Genomic DNA, 20578 nt, shown 5'->3' on the forward strand with positions numbered 1-20578 from the left:
TTTCCTGCTCTGCCCCAGTGGTGAGCTTCAGTTCTCGAGTCATCTAGGTCAGAAGATGGACACAGCATCAGAGAGAACAGCCTAGAACAGCAGCTGGCCTTGGACTTGGGGCCTCGTGTATCAAAGGTATGTTTCAGAGGGGTTCCTGCCGGGCTGGGGGCCCAGGATGAAGGGTGATACCCCTTTTGGGTCCCCAGCTGCACACCAGCTCTCTATACAAGCCTGTTTATTTTCGTACAAAACCATATTTCTATTTTACACAAGAGTACCCCCTGCTTCCCCTCACGTCAGCACCCTAGCCCTGAAGAATATCCCCCAGAAGGACAGGGCTGGGTGAGACCCAACCCATTTGGCCATAGCTTCTGCCTGTGCTGGCTGGGCCAGCTTGACTCAAGAGAAAATAAATAAGGAGGCTTGGGCAGAATCTGTACTGGGCCAGCCAGATTCTATCCCAGCCCAATGGCCAAGCAGTTGGGCCTTCAGGTACACAGGACCTGGAGTGTTGTCAGTCTCTGAACCGTGTAAGATGTGTGGAGACCCCACCTGGAGGCCTGAACTCCCCGGGTTACAAGTAGGTGTCCTCACTCTCCTGGGAGGTCAGGCTCTCCTGGGAATGGTGGAAGGCTAAGTCCTGGGGAGCAGAGTCCTGGGGGACTGGGTCCTTTGGAGGCACATCCTGAGGAGGACATGCATCTCCTGAAGCAGTCACCACTGTGGCTTGATTGGGGCCTGGGGACTTGTCCAGCTGTCCACTGGCCTTTGTCCTCCTCTGCTCCTTCTGGACCTGCTTGGGCGGCTTTGCTTTGGAAGTGAGGAGGGTTGCATCTGGGGGTAGGCGGATGGATGGTGAAGGTTGCAGGGCAGGTCGGGGACCAGGCTCTGCATCCAGGATGGCTTTGGCACCATGCATCCTGGGTGGAGAGCGACACTCCAGCTCACCACGGGTCTCTTGCCAGCGCCGCAGCTGGATGAGATGTTCTCGCTCAATCTGGCGCTCTGTCACCGGCAACTCTATTACCTTTGGGACAACAAAGGACAAGTGAGCACCAGAAAGAGTGACCTTTCCCTTCTGTCTGCAATCCTAGGCTCTCCCCCCACCAGCAACCCCTAACTGTGTCTGCTAAAAGCTGAACCCAGGAAGGATGTGACTGTGGTTTGAGTGCCAAACATGAGAGACCCATTGTCTCAGAGGACAGACCTGCCTACAGCTCACAGGCCCACCCAGCTTCCATCTTGGACAGAAGCAGCAGTCTTGTATTGTCCCCTACTGACCAGGGCAGCCTGGCTGTCCAGGCTCCACTACTTTTCAGCTGGAATTGAAATCTGCCTCTGAGCCTCTATTTCCTCAAACGTAAAATGGGGACACTGCTGGAAGTTGCATATGCTGAAGATGGCCTTGTATGTCTGCCCCGTAACATGAACTAACATTGGCCTGGCCTTGGTCTGTCCCCCCTCACAGAAGTTAGCCATGCCTATGTCTCTTAATTTGTAGCCTCCAAAAAACAAGTACCCTCAGGAGAAGTGAGAGGGCAGTAGATCACAGCTCTGCTCTACTCACAAAGCAGACTCGAAGGAAGGCACTGCACAGCTGGGCCCCACTTGCCTAGCAAAATGATGAGGTCCATCAGTCCTCACCTGGGCTGACCAACCCTTGGATCAGGGCCATATAAGGCCTCCTCTAAAACCAGCTCCCTTCCCTCCAATAATATGTGGGAGGTGTGGGCCGCACCTCCTGGACCAAGAAGGCTTCCTGCATGATCTTGGGGCTGAGGCTCCGCAGCTGCTCGATGGTTTCATACTGGCCCTGGCAGGCTTTGAGCTTCTCAGGAGAGCCTAGTGCATGCTTCAGCAGTACCAGCCCCACACGGAAGATAATCTTGACGCCTGTATGGGGCAGGTGATGAGTCCAAGGGAGGCTTGTGGGCTTCTTTTGCACCCCCCACAATCCAGCACTGCCTGATACCTTCACAAAAGAACATGTCCCAGACTCGCAGCACGGAGCTCCAGGGCAGGGTGCGGGCAAAGGCACACATAAACCATTCTGTCATGTACAGCAGGGGGTCAATCTTCTGCCTGCTAAGGTGCTTGTGAGCCACGGGGGACACCTTTTGTAGCAGTGAGAAGAGGATCTCACCATCCAGCTGGATTGCCTCCTGGAGAAACAGCAAGGCCACACAGCATGACCACAGCCCATACTGGGTCAGCATAAGGTAGCTGGAGCCTATAGAGTACTGGAAGACAGGTGAGCAAACTAGATACAGAATGGGAGAGGGAACACTGGGGCTGAGTTTCCCAAACAAGGAAGGAACAGGTGCAGCCTATCAAGGTCAGGAAAGGGCCACTCCTGGGCTGAAGGACAAGGGAAAGGCATTCTGAGTTAACAGAATGGAGCTGCAAGCAGAAGCTCTCCCCTCCCTGCAACACAGGGGTTTGTTCTGGAACTCACTTTGTAGACCAGGCTAGCACTGGACTCAAGAGATCACCTGCCTCTGCCTCCCAAGTGCTGGGATTAAAGGTGTGTACCACACTGCCAGGCTCTTATACCTATGTCAAGGAGGGAGGGACCAGGAGTCCTGAGGAATTTTGATCCGTCCCACTGCCTCAGAGAACATCAAATGGCCAGAGGCACAGATGAAAATATAACTGATGAAGCTGGTGCCTGAGTGGCCTCTATCAGGTTTTGGGACTTTAGCCTTGGAGTGGCCACAGAAGGCACCCAAGTCAGCAGGTACTCACCAGTTTCTCACTGTAGTAGCCAGGCAGGTACTTCTCACAGACTTGTACCAGACACCAGAAGGCTTGCTGTGGGTGAGAGAGGCATGAGCCCTTGTGGCTGAGGTCAGGTCCCCTGCCCACCCACCCGGGTCCTGGGTACCTCAGCAGGCATGTGCATGAGCAGCACAGCGGCAATGGGTGCCTGGGCCTGGCAGTAACCCTCCTCAGGACGGTACAGCGTGTAGGCCTTCAGCACACGGAACAGGTCCTGCTGGCTGTGGAGAGGACAAGCAGGATAGGATGGCAGGCATGGCTACTGCCCACCACCTCCCCTGTACTTCACTGAACCAGACCTGCCTCAGGACTTGCTCTTCCCTGGAAAGGATGTACTGTAGTCACTGTGGGTCAGTCTCCCACTGGGATCCAAGGACAGGGTTTAAAGAGAAAGCAGGGGTTGGGGCAGGGCTGTATAGCAGATAGAGACTGAAGAGGGGCTAGAGAGGGCTACCTTGCTAGGCAGCTCTGTCCCCTTGCCCAATATATCACTCCCCTCCTACCTACTGTTTCGGTCCACCAGCCTCCCTTACCTCTTTCCCCTTGCCCAATATATCACTCCCCTCCTGCCTACTGTTTCGGTCCACCAGCCTCCCTTGCCTCTTTCCCTACATCAAGCAGGCCTAACCAGCAAAGTTCTAACAGTCTAGAGAGGAAAGAGTCACAAGTGGGTCAGGACACCAAACCAGAAGGTAAAGGCTAACAGCAGGGTTTTGAGCACATGCCCCCAAGCTCAGTGTACCTTCCTTGACAGTCTAAGAGGCATCCTAGAGCCACTTCCCAGCCCACATGCTTAGCCTGCTTACCCATGGCCTCCTCGGGACACAAACATCTCATGGAAAGGGAACTGCCGGTGCAGGTCACGTTCAATCACATCTAGCCACTTGGGGTCCCCAGGAGACATGTCCAGTTCCTGGAAGCAAGGACATAATGTCAGGAAGCAGTGGGGGGGAGGGGTGGCACTTCTGGTAGAAGATAACTGTCTTGGGTATCAGATTAGGTACCAGAGGCACCCAATTGCATCATAGAACCAGGCCTTCCTGAAGATAGCAGAACCCTGGGAAACCTGAGAGCGATCCTAGTGCTCAGTAGTTTTGTTTTTTGAGATCCAGAACTCTATTTTTTTTTTTTTTTTTTTTTTTTTTTTTTTTTTTTGGTTTTTTGAGACAGGGTTTCTCTGTGGTTTTGGAGCCTGTCCTAGAACTAGCTCTTGTAGACCAGGCTGGTCTCCAACTCACAGAGATCCGCCTGCCTCTGCCTCCCATGTGCTGGGATTAAAGGCGTGCGCCACCACCGCCCGGCTAGTTTTGTTTTTTGAAACAGGGTTCCGCTCTGTAGATCAGGCTGGTCTCAAATTCAGAGATCCATCTGCCTCTGCATCCCGAGTATTGGGATCAAAGGTGTGCGCCACCACCAACCAGGCTCTCAGAATATTCTTATGAGCAAGAATCTATCCTAGCTGTTTACCTTTTTTTTTAAACCTTATTTAACTTTATTTTATGCACAATGGTATAATGGTGTCAGATTCTCTGGAACTGGAGTTACAGACAGCTATGAGCTGCCATGTGGGTGCTGGGAATTGAACCCAGGTCCTCTGGGAGAGTAGTCAGTGCTCTTAACCACTGAACCATCTCGCCAGCCCCTCCTAGCTGTTTATCTAGGGATAATGTTGTGTCCTTCAGATAGAAGGCTTCTTTTTTTCTTTTTATTGAGAAAAGGAGGAAAAAAAAAAACAAGTTTCCACCTCCTCCCAGCCTCCCATTTCCTTCCCCCTCCTCCCACCCTACGCCCCCTCCTCCCACCCTTCTCCCCCTACCCCCACTCCTTTCCCCCTCCCTCTCCAGTCCAAAGAGCAGTCAGGGTTTTCTGCCCTGTGGTAAGACCTAGGACCTCCCCCCTCCGTCCATATCTAGGAAGGTGAACATCCAAACTGGCTAGGCTCCCACAAAGCCAGAACATGAAGTAGGATCAAACCCCCGTGCCATTGTCCTTTGCGTCTCATCAGCCCTCATTGTTTGTCATGTTCAGAGAGTCCAGTTTTATCCCATGCTTTTTCAGTCACAGTCCAGCTGGTCTTGGTGAGCTCTCAATAGATCAGCTCCACTGTCTCAGTGGGTGGGTGCATCCCTCGTGGTCCCGACTTCTTTGCTCATATTCTCCCTCCTTCTGCTCCTCATTGGGACCTTGGGAGCTCAGTCCAGTAGAAGGCTTCTTAATAGCTACAGGTGTTACCATTGCTCAAAGCCAAAGACAGAGCTGAGTGTAGAACACACATGGGACTCACTGGCCCCTTTTCTACCCCAAAACAGATCCTGACATAACACCATGTTCACAGATGAGAGAACTGAAGGGTCAAAATAAAGTCGGTTACCCAAGGCCTTGAGACTAGAAAAATGATGGAGCTGAGATGTGAAAGCAGGTGTGACTCAGAGCCACCAAACCCAGACTCTGCTGCTTGCACCCCGTGTTTCAGGTATCCCCTGTTCAGGAAGGGACTGTGACATCTGTCAGCCTTAAGTGCTTGTCTAGGTACTGAGGGCTCAACAGTGTGCCTTTCTTCTCCAAACCCTGACTGTGTACTTTTGAAAAGCCATCAGGCTCTACCAGAATAAAGTCCCACAGTCATTGGAAATGTCTCCATCTGAGCGCTGGCAACATGCGCATGTTTTCTCAGACTCACAGCTCTATGCTCGAGTCTGTCCTTCTTACTCTAGGTGAATCCATACATCCATTTTCAAAAAAGGAAATTCAGAGGGATGGGCCGGGAGGCCAAGCAAGTACTAGTTGCCTGCGGGGTGGAACAGCATCTGGAAAAGTCCTGTAAAGTGAAGCCTTGGCAAACATACAAGATGGGTGTAGGCGGGGCTTTGGCCCTGGCAGACAGTGACTGCACACAGACCCCTTTCTCTCCTGGCCCTAGGTAGTGGTATTCAGAATACTAAAGAACTAGTGTGTTCTTCAACACACTTCTCTCTGGTCAGACCTGTTCTCTATGAAGAGGGCTCGAGCTATTTGTTGGCAGCACTCAGACTTGAAGAACAGAGTCTGAAGGGGTGGCAGCATCAGACTAGAGAGCATTGCCCAGTCAGTGAACCATATCTCCTGGGAGCTGTTGTTCATCTAAGATTCTACCCTTAGCAGGCCTAGTGGAATGAACTTCATTACAGCTCTGCACCCTATTCTAGCCCTTTCTCTTGGCAATTACTCAGGTTTGCTTTTATGGTTGAGCTCAGTGCATTACTTCACAGCTCCTGGTCATCAGGAAGTGACCCTCAGACCACATCCCTTCCTGGTGCCTCTAACATGTGCCGTAGTCTTTAGGAGCCTTCACATTTCTTGGCCCCAATCTCTATTCTGTCTCCTGTCTCTAGTATGTCAGAAACTGGGCTGGAAAGCAAACAATGAGGTGAGGCTCATGGAGTGTTGAAGGTTGCAGGGCAGAGGAAGGGGCTGGGATTTTTCAGTGGAAGGAGTGGGCACCACCCCCTCAAGTTAGTGTCCTGTGTACTCCCCTGTATCACCTGAGTACAATGCAGGCTTGCTTTTCTCAGGAAGAAAGTTCACTCGATTCTTCTAGTGGCTCCTGAGAACCCCAAAAGTCAGCTCCTTGGATGTGGGATCGGGAACCTCAGCAGCCCAGCTGCAGGGCCTCCAGGGAAAGGGATGCTGAATACCACAGGCAGGTGCAGCTGCCAGCAGACCCGTGTGTGGTGCAGTCGTTAGGACTGCAGCCTCTGTGAACCTAAGTGGTGCTTGAGGTGCTTAAGGAGATGAAGTCAGAGAAAACCAAAAAAAAGCAGGAAGATTCTGCCAAGGAAGAGGCAAGAAAGAGCAAGTGCTGGAGAAAATGGAGCCAGCAGATGCTGTAGTGTGTGCAGAAGGGCCCCGAGCTCGAGAACAGGTCAGAGCGCTGACACCACAGATCGGCTCTGTGCTTCCCCATGGCTCAGGCACTCAGAGCAGAAGAGAACACCCCACCCTCACTACTTTCTCTAGATCTTCTCCAGGTAAGTCTTTCCAGGTGTGCTTGAAAACACTGGGGCCCCAGTATTGCCATGACGACCCACCATACATCTTCAGGGTTCCAAGACAAATCTACCTCTTTATATAAGCAACCTACCAGCCATCTCAGGGGTGGCCATTTCCTCTCTGGCACTCATCTAGGCACACATGTACAAAGTTCTGTGCTTCTGCTGGGTGGTGGTGTACACCTTTAATCCCAGCACTCAGGAGGCAGAGGCAGACAGATCTCTAAGTTCGAACCAGCCTGGTCTACAAAGTGAGGACTGTCAGGACTACAAAGAGAAACCCTGTCTTAAAAAATTAAACAAACAAAAAACAACCAAAAGACCCCCCAGAAACCAAAGCTCTGTGTTTCACTGCACTGTGGACACACTCCTTCTAGACCATGCACCAGGAGGCTAGCTACTCACAGCCTGCCTTTATGCTTATGTCTGGGCCCATCCTCACACTGCCAGCCCTGGCCAGGATGGAGCCCCTGGAATACAGGAGGCATTACTACTAGAGGGAAGATTAGAGAATCAAGTTGCTCTTGTGGGACCTGGTCTCGGTGTTGTATGGGAAGATCCACTCACCCTTTCTTTTAATGAATATTGAGAACATAGTTACTGGCTCTGAGCCTAAAAGGCACCCTTGGCACTATCAAACCCAATTCACAGCTGCCTCTAGCCAAGTGCTGCCACCCCCATCAGGCTCTCTGTCTCCCAGGACCAAATGCTGCCAACAAATAGCTCGAGCCCTCTTCAGGCCAACAGTGTAAACTACAGGCTGCCCTGCTCTGCCCCTGACCACTCTTCACAGAGAACAGGTCTGGCCAGAGAGAAGTTATTTACTGAAGTATGAAGCATATCAATGAAGAGTTGGTAGCTGGCATCTCTGTCTCACTGCCTATTGTTAGTCCCAATGGCCTGGAGGAACCCCTAATGCCTGGAGCCAAGTCTGGAGGTAAGCTGGGTCAACTGTTACCATGGTATTCTCCAAGGGTAACAGGCTCTGCAGTTCAGTTCAATGAATGGAAAAGTATTATGCCATGGGAGCCATGGGGAGAGCGCTGGGGAGCAGGATGGTGGGGCATGACTATAGAAGGCACTGTCTCTGACTACTGACTGACTGGCTTCTGACCCCAAGTAGCTGTGAAGACCACCTAGTGGACATGTCTCTGTAGGCTTAAAGACAGGAGACAGAGTAGATAGAGGATGGGGGCCAAGAAATGTGAAGGCTCTTGTGATCCTAACAGGCAAGCTCCTAAAGACTACGGCACATGTTAGAGACACCAGGAAGGGATGTGGTCTGAGGGTCACTTCCTGATGACCAGGAGCTGTGAAGTAATGCACTGAGCTCAACCATAAAAGCAAACTTGAGTAACTGCCGAGAGAAAGGGCTAGAATAGGGTGCAGAGCTGTAATGAAGTTCATTCCACTAGGCCTGCTAAGGGTAGAATCTTAGCTGAACAACAGCCCCCAGGAGATGTGGTTCAGTGACTGGGCCAATCTGGGTCTTGAGCAGTCAGGTTGTGAGTAGAAGTCCTGCCAATTGTCCATCTTGCTGAAGCCTAGGGCAGCACATGGGAGATCCACTGCCAGGGGAGATGCCCAATCCAGAGACACAACAGGCAGACGAAGTAAAGGAAAGAAAACTCACATCGAATTTTCCAGGGTTCTGCTGAAGTTTCACCTTGCCTCCTGACAGGTACTGCCAAGCCCGTCCCCGCAGAGAAGGTGGGATGCCCTTCTGGCACCGAAGACGAATCTGAAAGTCAAAAAGACAGCTGTGCCCAAGCATCCACCCTAGCAGCTCCTCTGCCAAGGCTTGGTGGTCCTTCAGTGAGCATTCACACAAGAGCAGAAAGGGACTGAGGGTTTTCCTACCCTGCAATGCAGAGCCCATGGCGGGAATGGGGACTGCGATTAGACATGCTGCCACCAGGTAATGGCAAAGTGCACATTCTCTAATGGCAACACAGGGACTTCTGGACCCCACAACTACAGTCAACTGTCAGTAACCATGGGAGATTGGTTCTGGGATCCCCTGCAGACATCAAACCCACTTACAAAGAAGAAGCCAAGCATAATGGGACATACTGTTAGGACTCAAAGATCTGGGACAAATGGCTAACTGTGGTGCCTATTAGCCTATAAGTGAATGCAGGGCTCCAGGCTCACTCAGTACCTGTCTGTGGCTCTCTTAGCTCTTCTCACTACATCCCTACCTTCTCCAGTCCAAGGCTTCTCTTCTCTTCCCCCAGCTTCTCTTTTCTGTGCAATCCTGTCATTTCAGTCCTCTGCTCTTGGTTCCTGGTCTCCTCTCTAGGTCGTCCCTCCCTCTCACTGCCCAGTCCAGTCTGCTGGCCATGTTCAGTCTTTTTCTTTCTTTCCCTGTTCTGGATTCTTCCAGATGCCTTTGGCTGTTCTCTCCCTCATATCTACAATAGAAACCTCCTCAACCATACCTTAAAGTGTCATGTTCTCATTTTCACTTGTACACCTTGAATCCCAACACTTGGGAGGCAGAGGGAGGCTAGCCAGGAACTTGCTGTGTAGACCAGGCTGGCCTTGAACTCACAGAGATCCACAGGCTAACACATGTGCTACCATGGCCAGCCTACTATCATGCCTTTGAAGAAGACACAGAACTATTTAAGGGAACAAAAGATATTAAAGGGAAGGAGAGAGGAAAGGGATACAGATAGGAATATGCTCAATGTACAATAAATATATACTTACATGAAAATTTGAAAACAAAGAACAATATCTTTCCTCAGAACAGGGAAAACTCTTATTAGCACAGGCTCAGAAACCCTACCACCTCTACACTGTGCCACACAGGCTGGAGGGACCCAACCCTGTGTACTTCCTACCCCACTGGTCCCTCAGAAATCTATAGGCGAAAGGAAGTAGGCTCCTCCTGGGCTTGATCCCCAAAAGAAGTTTTCAGGGTAGCTGTCTGACCTATCAGTCAGGTGAGCGCAAAGGGGCAAAGAGGGCCTGAGTTTGTGGGGTGATGGCAGAAAGGATAGGGTCGAGAGGCAGTGACCCTCCTTCACCCCTGCACTAAGCAGCCTGGCCTGAGATCAAGGGGACCAGTGCTTGTGGCATGAGAACACCTGATGTGGGTTTGAATCCCACACTACCCTTGGACCAGCCACTTCTTACCTGCTTTAATATCTGAATAACATTACATGTTTCTGTGGAAGCTTGACGAATTTCCTTTAGAGGAGAAATGTGCTTAGTGTGTGTGGGGCTTTCTCTCCACCACCATCCCAGAAAGGCACTTGGCACAGAAACGCCAAGGGATTCAGCTGCTCACATTTAAAGCCTCACAAGAGGGTTGCAAAGTGGCTGGCCTTCCTGATGACGAGCATAAGTAAAAGGAAAGTTTCTAGAGTTAAGAGCAACTTAAGGACCAGGAAGGAGACAGACACCAGGCTGTAGAATGCAGTCAGTAAGGAATAGCAGCTGGCTACTCAAAAGAGCCAAGCTGGGGCTTCTGACAGCTTGAAAACTGGGAGAGAAGGGAGCGGAAGAGAACTGCATAGACACTGGGGACAATTTCCTGTTGCTGTGGGACAAGGGTCACCTTAAGGAAGCCACTTTTGGCAGGCTTTGGCAGTGGGACATAGGACAGTGCAGAGCCACAGGTCCTTCAAGCTCCCACACTTGGGCAAAGTCAGCATAAGACAACCTTCTCTCAGCCCATCACACATGCCTGCTGCAGGACAGTCCTGGACGCACTCAGCCTACTGTGATGCTCCCATAGACACCAGGGCGAGGGCAGGAAATGGAGAGTCAAGTGCACATCCAGCCTTTTCCAGATCCCTACAATTGAACACAAAGGTACTGGAGATGGTCATCAGCCTGCCTTAGGGAGGACGGACAGAATGAGTTAGGATAACACACGAGGAAGTATGGCCAGAATACTCAAAAGATTGCCAGTCTCTATGGCAAACTTGAAGGGGGTCATCAATGACAGCTAAGTGAAGCCACACCCTTGCCTGCTGAACTCTGGGAGGGCAAAGTCCTGACTCCCTTTCACTTCTGTCCTGAGCACAACTGGGAGGTGGAGGAGGCATCCTCCTAGCAGGACTAAGGATGAATCCAGGAGAAATGCTGAGTCTGAGCCCACTTCCCAGAATGGTTATTACCCTTCCTGTGACATGACTTCCTGAGTGGAAGAATCCATGCTTCCAGAGCCAGGCAGGAGTTACCCAAGCAGAGCCCGATGTGGCCACAGCTGAGGCAGCAGTCTTGGTTTGGGTTTCTGAGTATCATAGGCTAAAGCATGTCTCTGAAGGCCTCTGCTGGGCAAAGGCAGCCCTTGGCTCTACCCACAGTGCCAGGGAAGTCAAAGGGAAAAGGAAGGGTTTCAGGGTGATCTACTAGAGAAGGTCCCCACAGCTACAAAAGAGGTACAGAGCTAGCTACAGCTCAGGGTAAGAACTGCAGGGAAGATAAGGTAGTGCCCCAAAGTTAGCCAGGGAACAACTGGAGAATAAGTGTCCTAAAAATACTGAGTTTATCAGGTATGGTGATAATCCCAGCACTTAGAAGAATTACAGCAAGATGGAGACTAGCCTGGTTTATAGAGCAACACACACATACACACACTCTCTCTCTCTCTCTCGGGGGGGGGGGTGAAAGAAGGAGAAGGGAGGGGAATATTCTTTCTTTCCTTGCACATGCTAAGCACGTATTCTATTACTGAACTCTACTCCCAACCCTACACAGAATAGCAAGAAAGAGCCCCAGCCTGGATGAGCCTCTCCCGCTTGGCAGCATGTGAAGTACTTCCTGTTACCACCTTGTAAGGATCCTCATAAAAAGGCTTAGCACTCCCACTAGACTAAGGGCTCTGAGTCTGAGGAGAGGGAGACGACTTGTCCTAAATTCCATAGCTCACGCGTGAGGACACACGTGAGACTGAGCCCACACTCTCTCCAGACTTGCAGCTCTGGGCCAACAGACAAGTGTGTCAGCTGGTGACAGGAAGCAGTGAGCTAACTTTGTAGATTGGGAATTTGCACAGACTGTGGTCACGAGAGGCCAGGCAGAGATTAAACTCTGCAAAGGGCTCCCAAGGACATTGACACACACACTTCAGAAAGGTAATTGAGTATGATGTTCCCATAGGTGGACCAAGTCTATACCTAAGGACAGTCTAAATAGACAGAGAATGGGTATTCTCATTTCTGTAACACTACTTGTAAATTATAGGGTTACTTTTCTTTTCACTCTGGCCAGGAGACAAGAGGAAAATCATCAACTTGTCTTGGTGGTGAAGAAGGCCCTTACTGTGGGGGTCAACAGTGCAGACACTAAAGCTTGCTGCCTGGCTTCAAATCTTGACTCTTAGGTCATTAGTAAAGCAAGCGTGTTGCTAATACTAACTTCATCAGGGTGTCAGCTAGATTATTGCACTCAAGACATGAACCCAAAAAATGCTCCCACAAGTTAGCTGCATTAAAATTAGGAAGCTCTTCAGCCCTTCTTCTGCCAGGTGTAAAGCAAAATTACCAATGAGGGCTGTTGGCTACAGAGCGGCTCTGAGGTTTAACTCCAGGACAAAGTTCTGTGCAGCTCTTCGCTGAAGTCAGATGCCAAGTCCTAACTCTGTCCCAGTCCTAAAGCCAGGTTTACTCCCCACCTGACCAATAGAGGACCCCTAAGGCAGTCTGGCAGTTGGAGAAGCCCCATTTTGCTATAAAGATGAAGTTCATCCCCCCTTTCCCTCTCCCCTCAGACTGCGCAAGGCCAGGCCCCTTACCTTTTTGTGCTTCTTGGCCATCCATTTGTCCCAGTTGTTGAGCATGTCCAGCCACTTGGACTCCCTCTGCCTCAGCACCTCCAGGGGAACTTCCTCCAGCCTGTGGATGCAGGGCAGGGTATCAGATGTGTCAAGACAAGCAAAGGCCCTGGCTTTGGCCAGCCCTGTAGTCCACTGCACTCTGCCTCTCGACCTCCTTCAGGTCTGCAGACTCATGATGCCCTGCTACAGATGAGCACAAACGTCGCAGGCCAGATACAACAGGTGCAGGTGCCTACTCTCCCGATGTGTCAAGGGATCAGGGACACCTTGCCTCTCCGGGTCAAAGGCTGATGTATGCCTCTGTGCACTGAAGTCAAACATTCCTGTCTCAGGCCTGCCTTAGTAAATAAGCTCTTCAGGGGCCAGCATGTAAGAGTGAAGCTGGATGCAAAAACTAGTCAAGCAAGTACAGAAATATCATGCTCACCTTTTCACCTGAGCCAAACTCATTACTCAGACTTTTCCCAATTATACGCTCGCTCTTTCCCACCTCTCAACCTCTCCTCAGGCCAACCCCTTGGCAGGAATGCTCCCCAAGTGGTCTCCACCTATTAAAACCATACAGACACTTCAAAGTCCTTCAAATGCCACCTTCTATATTTGTGCACCTACTGACTGAGCAGCTGTGTCAGTTCTGGGCAGGCTAAGCAGATTCTTGTTCCCAGACCCCTTGTAGAGTTGACATTTGATGGGTGCCGAGGATCAGCCCAAGCAGATCAACACCAAAGCAGGCAGAGGTGGGTTGAGGGAGGAATCCCTGTCTTATGTGGAGAGCAGTAACTGAGTAAGCTTCCTCAGAGAATAAGCCCTGGAGACCCACAAGTTCACAGAACTCTCAAAAACAGAGAAAAGAAGGAAACTATATTTATAATACAGGCATTGTACATATGATTTCTTATCCGGCCTACAGAGTCACGGCAAAGCAGACAAACATGTAACACAAATGTACATGTACAACTCTGTCACACACACACACAGTTTCCTTAAGTGCATTTTAAAGTACTAGCTTATTAAAATCTTACATTTCTTTGTTGTGTTTTTGTGAAGTTCCCCCCAATTCCCCAAGTAAGAAAGTGGTACTTGGTCTGATGATTTGTAGCTCAGTGATAGAGTGGATGCCTAGCATGTGCCAAGCACTGTGTTCAATTCTTAGTACCTCCAGAAAAAAAAAAGTAGTATTTTATAAACTGGGCATAATCCTGGCAGAGGCAGAAGTTTAAGGCCAGCCTGGGAAACATGACATCCTGTCAAAAAAAACAAAACAAAATAAAAACAAAAACTGAAAGTACTTGGGGGCTGGAGAGATGGCTCAGCCAGTGGTTAAGAGCACTGACTGTTCTTCCAGAGGACCCCGATTTAATTCCCAGCACCCATATGGCACTTCACAACTCTCTGTAGTTCCAGTTCCAGGGGATCCAACACCCTCACACAGACATACAGGCAAGCAAAACACCAGTGCACATAAAATAAAATTTTAAAAAATCATTAAAAAATTAAGTACTTTACAGTATTAAGAAAGGATTAAATACAGACGAGGAAACAGGCACAGAGAAGCTAACATACCCAGGGAGGGTATCCTGCTCAGAGTCAGACAGAAAATCAGTGAGGAACCTGGATTCAATTCCAAGTCAGACCCTACACAGCCCAAAGCTGGCATTCAGTCCTATTGACTGCCCTGAAAGGGGCACAGGGTAGGAGGACTTGAGTCAGCTCTGGGGAGCTCTCAGTAACAGGACATGGTAGAGCTGGGCCTGGCCCAGAGCTGGAGTTTCTGATCCTCTATGCCGGAAGGAAATATGTTGCTGTGACTTTTACTGGTTGCAAGTGCAGAGGGAGGGGCCCTGGCAGAGCTGAGGCCTCCAGGATGCCAAAAGGCAAGTCCTCTTGTTTAGTGAGCTTTATCTGGGGAACTGAGCCTGAACTCAGCCTTGGAATAGAATTTGCCTAGGATTAAAAACAAAAAACCGGGCCTCTTAACACACTGACACTAGTCACTGTGCCTTAAACTGTCTCTCCAACCTAGGGCAGGTCCAAGGCACAAAGTTACTTTCTTTCTCTCTTGGGTAAAAACAAAGCAGTGTCAGGGTGGTGGCGCACGCCTTTAATCCCAGCACTTGGGAGGCAGGGCCAGACGGATCTCTGTGAGTTCAAGGCAGCCTGGGCTACAGTTCCAGGACAGGCTCCAAAGTTACAGGGAAACCCTGTCTCAAAGAGAGAGAGAGAGAGAGAGAGAGAGAGAGAGAGAGAGAGAGAGAGAGAGAGAGACAGAGAGAGAGAGAGAGTTAGTTTTAGAGAGAGAGAGAACACAAAACTGTCAAATAATTAACAAGAGGATACACATGTTCAGGCAAACCCCAAATACCTAAGAAGCAAACATCAAAGGTCCCTACACCCCACGCCACAATGACCTGTATACCAACAACAGTATTCACTTAGGCAACAAGTCAGTGATGGTCTTCTAGTTAACTAAACCGAGGGTAGGGTGCCCATGAGAAAACAGGAAGTTCTAGCAGTAATGGGTGTGATAACATCTGATTCAGCCCTCTGTGCAGATAGGAAACTAAGGTTCAAAGAAGATGAGACTTACAACTGAAACTGCTAGTTGCCAAAGAATCCCCCTGAGATGAAATCCCTGCCTATATGCCAGCTCAATCCCGGGGTCTGGTTTTTGTTGGTAAAATGTGACTGTAGGGCCTCAGGGACACCTATTCTCCCAACTGCAAACACAGGCAAACATGCTAAAAGTTCTGTCAGCTGATACCAGATGATATCTTTGGCAGTTTCAAAGCCCCAGTGCCAAACAGCAACGCAGAATTCAAACAGGGCACAAAACAAAAGGTCATGTTTCCTGGATTCTAAGACACCCCTGATTGTAGGCAAGTTTCCAGAAAGACAAACAGCTATTGCTCTCAATGTGCCTATCAAATAGAAGATTTGTTTTAAATTTAAAACCTTGAACTGGGGAAATTTTGAGGAAATATACTCGTTTAAATGGCTTCTCTTCCAGTAAAAGAACTTAATCTGGAGGTTGGGAGGGCAGCCACTGAGGCCTGGCTGTCCCTAGCACTCCGCACGGTTTCCAACTACAGGTGGGTATGTCTTCCCACACAGGATGTCCATTTTTTAAAAATCAGGTTAAAGATCCTTCAGTAGTGTCAGTCAGGATCCTAAAAAGCATGTCTGGTTTCTACAACAACCAAGTCCCACCAGGGCTGGAGAGATAGCTCAGCAGTTAAGAATACTGACTGCTCTTCCAGAGTACCTGGGTTTGGATCCCAGCACTCACATGACAGCGACCAGGTGTCTATAATTCCAGTTCCAGAGGATCCGATGCCCTCTTCTGACCTCCACAGGCACTGGTACATAGACATACATACAGGCAAAACACTCATACACAGTAAATAAAACTAAAAACTAAAAACAAAACAAAACGAAACAAACACAAAAGCCAACAAGCTAGTCCCCTTCCTTTTCTGTGCTTGTTTTCTTTGATATGTGTACAGGCGATACTGTAAATTGACTTTAAAAGGATGCCAAGAGGGGAGCTGAGGGATGAAGCTGGGAGGTTGGGAGTGCTTTAAACAGCTTGGTGGTATAAAGGCCCTAAGGTGGCTCCCTCCTGACAGTGTGGAGTGTATGAGCCAATTGCTAGTAGTGAGAGAGAAACTGACCAAATGCTCTGTGGGGGTGCTTCAGGTCAGGAGCACACTCACTTTCCAGAAAACCCTCTGGTGTAGGAGGTCCTTCTGTTTGTGTGTTGCTTTCATTGGTTAATGAATAAAGAAACTGCCTTGGCCTAGTTGATAGGGCAGAACCTAGGTAGGTGGGGAAGACAGAACTGAATGCTGAGAGGAAGAGAGGCGGAGTAGGAGAGAGACACCATGGAGCCGCCAGAGACAGACATGCCAAATCTTTCCCGGTAAGCCACTGCCACATGGTGATACACAGATTAATAGAAATGGGTTAAACTGAGATGTAAGAGTTAGCCTTACATCTTACAGTAAGAAGTTAGAGCTAGTGGGCCAAGCAGTATTTTAATTAATGCAGTTTCTGTGTGGTTATTTTGGTTCTGGGCAGCTGAGACAAACAAGTGGCCGCCCCTGCAACAATCCTCTTTCTTGAAGGTGGTCTGAGGGGGTTTCAATACCCAAAGAGCCTACTAAGAGCAATCTCTGGGGTCAGCTTTTACTGGGACGGCACGGGCTAGTGCTTATCTCTATGGCAGCCATCCTACTGCTGAACAGGTTCTACTGCTAAATGTTCTTTCCCCAGCTAGGACAGAAATTTCCTGGTATCTCCTCCCTCTAATTTCAACACCACCTTCTGGGGCTACAGTGCTCGCGCCCTCTTATACCAGACACATACAGCGTATCCCTTGTCACCCACTCACCTACTCTTGTCTGAAATGCTCTCTCTTCTCTCTTCTCTGTCAGCACCAGGGCCTCATATACCATCAAAACCCCCAACAACAACAGTAGTTAGCATTTATACATCACTTACTACTTAACTAATTCTGTCTCAGGATTTCATGTGTTTATCACATGTACCCCAGGACAATGTCACTCTCTCCATTAACAACAGAATACCAGACCTACATGCACAACTGTAAGAAGTAAAATTGAAACGAAACAAAGGGCTGCGTGACTCCACAGCCATGTTTTTGACCTTTATGCTATAGTCCTACACATCTAGAGGCCAAACCCTCAGTATCCTCACAGCCTGACCATCTGTGTGTGCAACTTGCAGACCTTCATCTGGCTTGCAACACTGTTTCTCAGACTTTAAACTGAGGCCCACGGTAAGACCCACATTCTATATTAAGTATACATTCATATAACTGAAATGTTTTATGAAAGAAGTTTCCCTTACATGAAGAAATATGCACTCTGATTTTCAAATCAATTTCAGTCAGTTTTTTTAAGTTAGGTAGGCTGGGCATAATGGCATACATCCCAGCACCTGGAAAGTTGAGACAGAAGGAGTGTCGTGAGTTTGAGGCTAGCCTGGACTACAGACTAAGACCCAAACAATCAAAAAGCCACTTTCAGGACAGTGAGATGATTCAGTGGCTGAAGGTACTTGCCTCCAAGCTTGACAACCAGAGTTTGACCCCTGAGGTCTGTTTTCCTTAGACCTCTGCACACATGTAAGTGTGCGTATGCACACACACAAAGTTTTAATAAAGAATCATTTATTTATTTTTGGGTTTTTGAGATACGGTTTCTCTGTGTAATCCTGGTTGTCCTGGAACTTACTCTGTAGACCAGGCTGGCTTGAACTCAGAGACGTACCTGCTCTGCCTCCTGAGTTTTTTTTTTAAAAAAAAAAAAAAAAAACTTGTTTTGTTTTTGAGACAGAGTTTCTTGTAGCTTTGGAGCTAATCCTGGAACTTGCTCTGAAGACCAGGCTGGCATCAAACTCACAGAGATCCACCTGCCTCTGCCTCCCGAGTACTGGGATTAAAGGCATGTGCCACCCCGCCTGGCTCAAAAAAAGACTCTTTAAAGTTACATATAATCCTCTGGAACGGACTCCAGTAACTACATGAATGGATGGAGACATTACATCTGAAATGAATGTTCATTACAGTGTGGGTTTGCTCATACTGCTTAGTGTTATCCACTGCTGGTTGAATCAGGTCTCACTTATGCAGTAACTCCTACTCCTGATTTTCTCTGACATCATAACTTCCATATATATTATATTCAGGCATATACAAGGCACTTCTACCTACAGTAACTGTCTTTGTCTCTCTAATGTTCAACGAAAAGGAGCCCTAACAGATTAACTATAATTTCCATTTGGGCAATAAGGAGAGTGGACCAGATCAGAAACGCTTAGGCAAAGTCACATAGTTAGAAAGTAGATGGCTGACCAGAGCTTCTCCTCTGCCACAGTAACTCATGCACTGACGCTGACTCCCTATGGGAGTCTGTGGGGAAACCAGACCCTGTTCCAGATGATGCATGGTTTTATCTGGCCCACAGGCCCCTGGAGAAGTCCGTCTCCTGCCTGTGTTCTTACAGCTATAATGAGAGTCAGTCAGCCTATGTGTAACACTGCCCAGCAAGGTCAATAGGATGGACAGGCATTGCTGGCAAGTACAACCTCAGCAGGAGATGCTATGCTTAGGCGATTTGCTGTTTGCCAATAGGAGAAGGGCAACTCAGAGACAAAGGTGGTAACTGACTACAGATCCTGCCAGGCTCCCAGACTCTCAGACCTAGCTGTGCTGTGCCATCCTATGGCCCAAGGTGGCAGCGACACTTCACATACCCCACTCTCTGCAAGCCCTCCCAAAACTCAGAAGTTAGAGGCTTCCAAAAGCTCAGAGCGACAAGCCCACTTCCTAAGGTTCCTGAAGTTTCTCTCCCTAGTCCTTTTAGACTTCTGTTCTCAATCCCCTGGCCCGGCAAACTCAGTAAGGTACTGCACATGCCTAGAACCCTTATATCCTATGTGGAAGATACACCTTGGTTCCCCTCCTACAAGCTGCACTCCCTGAACCCTAAGCAGACATACTTACTGAAGTCACAGATCACAGGACTCGTGCTTTTCATCTCCCTCATCAGGGATACTAAACGGGACACCCCTCAAGTCAACCCACCTAGGAATGCATTACAGTTCCTCCATCTGTTCGCTGGACACCATGAGCTGGAGCTTCCCCCAACCTGCTCAGCTCCGGCTACATCACCCCTGGGCCTTGTGTATGATGTAAAAAGGCAGTCTTTGCCGAGCTGCATCCCCAGCACTACTTCATCTTTAGAGGGACCACATACACACCTTGTATTACCCAGGACTGCAATGAAGAATAAACACACACTGTGGATAGTCAGAAAATGGCAGCCAGTTCACAACTTGTATTTGGAAATATAACTTTCACACTCATTTTCTCTTCTAACTAGTCCCCAAATGCAGCTCCTGGACACAGGCAGGACAAGATCATCCTCATTTTACGTAAAAAGCCACAGAGGTCCACGAGATGATGTCATTTATTCTATGACACATGAACTATAGTTCCTGGCATCTATCACTTTATTTTGGGGGGTGGGGGCTCAAGGCAAGGTTACTCTGTGAAACAGTCTTGGCTATCCTGGAACTTACTCTGTAAAACAGGATGGCCTTGAACTCACAGAGATCCACCTGCTCCTGTCTCCTGAGTGCTGGGATTACTGGTGTGTGTCACCACCGGCTGCATCTATCACGTTTCAGCTATGAGAAAGAAAGAAGGGCTCTGCTTCTCCATCCTCTAAGCTCCCTGTTTCTCATTTCTAATAGGGTGGCTAATGTCACCTGCCCAGGGAGCAACTGTAAAGATGCCTCAAGAGCTGCCCATGTACTAACTCTGCTGAGCCACTACAGGGTACACATTTCCCCCTGGAAACGGTTCTTATCACCTCCATTCAGCATGGTTAAGCAATCTGCCCACATTAGATAGCCTGTAAGTGGAGACTGTCACTCAGACACTAACCTAATAGATATAAGTACCCCACACAAAACACAGATTGTCTTTGTCATACTCCCTTTCCCTTCTCTTCCCTACCACTTAAGTTAAGAAAGAGAAGAATATGAAACAGCTTTCACACCTGCACCTCTAGGACAGAGACAAGGTCACGTGAGGAAATCCCAATCAAAGTGTGGGAATTAGAAATATGCAGAGAAATATGGTTAACCGTGAAGAGAGGGGAGCTGGGAAGATATATGATAAAGAGGATGCCCTGCTCTACACACTGGGTGATAACTTCTAGAGTTCATACTCTAAAAGGTAGTAATGCCTGAAAGTACACATAGCTTTACAGCCAGTTTCATAGAAATGGAGGGGAAACTAGAGTATGGGAGAAGGTAGGGAAGGGTGTGCAAATGGCTGACAGTCAGGCCCGACAGATCACACAGTTAAGAATACCCTTTCCAGGTGGCACATGCCTTTAATCCCAGAGGCAGAGGCAGGTGGATGGTTCTCTGTGAATTCAAGGCCAGCCTGGTCTAC

General features: G+C 49.0%; 1 protein-coding gene across 1 annotated transcript in view; it reads right to left on the reverse strand.

Annotated features, from left to right (window-relative positions):
- Positions 1–209: 209 nt before the first annotated feature.
- LOC121436504 (TBC1 domain family member 10A) overlaps positions 210–20578 on the reverse strand; it is a 34526-nt gene continuing 14157 nt past the window's right edge. Inside the window, exons 2-9 of the mRNA XM_041636471.1 lie at positions 12550–12649; positions 8431–8538; positions 3576–3682; positions 2876–2990; positions 2737–2802; positions 1964–2153; positions 1730–1884; positions 210–1018 (exon numbers count right to left, since the gene is read on the reverse strand). Coding sequence (XP_041492405.1) covers positions 566–1018; positions 1730–1884; positions 1964–2153; positions 2737–2802; positions 2876–2990; positions 3576–3682; positions 8431–8538; positions 12550–12649 — 1294 coding nt within the window. The 3' untranslated portion in view covers positions 210–565. The remainder of the gene's footprint in view (positions 1019–1729; positions 1885–1963; positions 2154–2736; positions 2803–2875; positions 2991–3575; positions 3683–8430; positions 8539–12549; positions 12650–20578) is intronic.

The sequence above is a fragment of the Microtus oregoni genome, unplaced genomic scaffold, assembly GCF_018167655.1.
Source record: "Microtus oregoni isolate MIOR12 unplaced genomic scaffold, Mior012 000049F_ref0000343, whole genome shotgun sequence".
NCBI lineage: Eukaryota > Metazoa > Chordata > Mammalia > Rodentia > Cricetidae > Microtus > Microtus oregoni.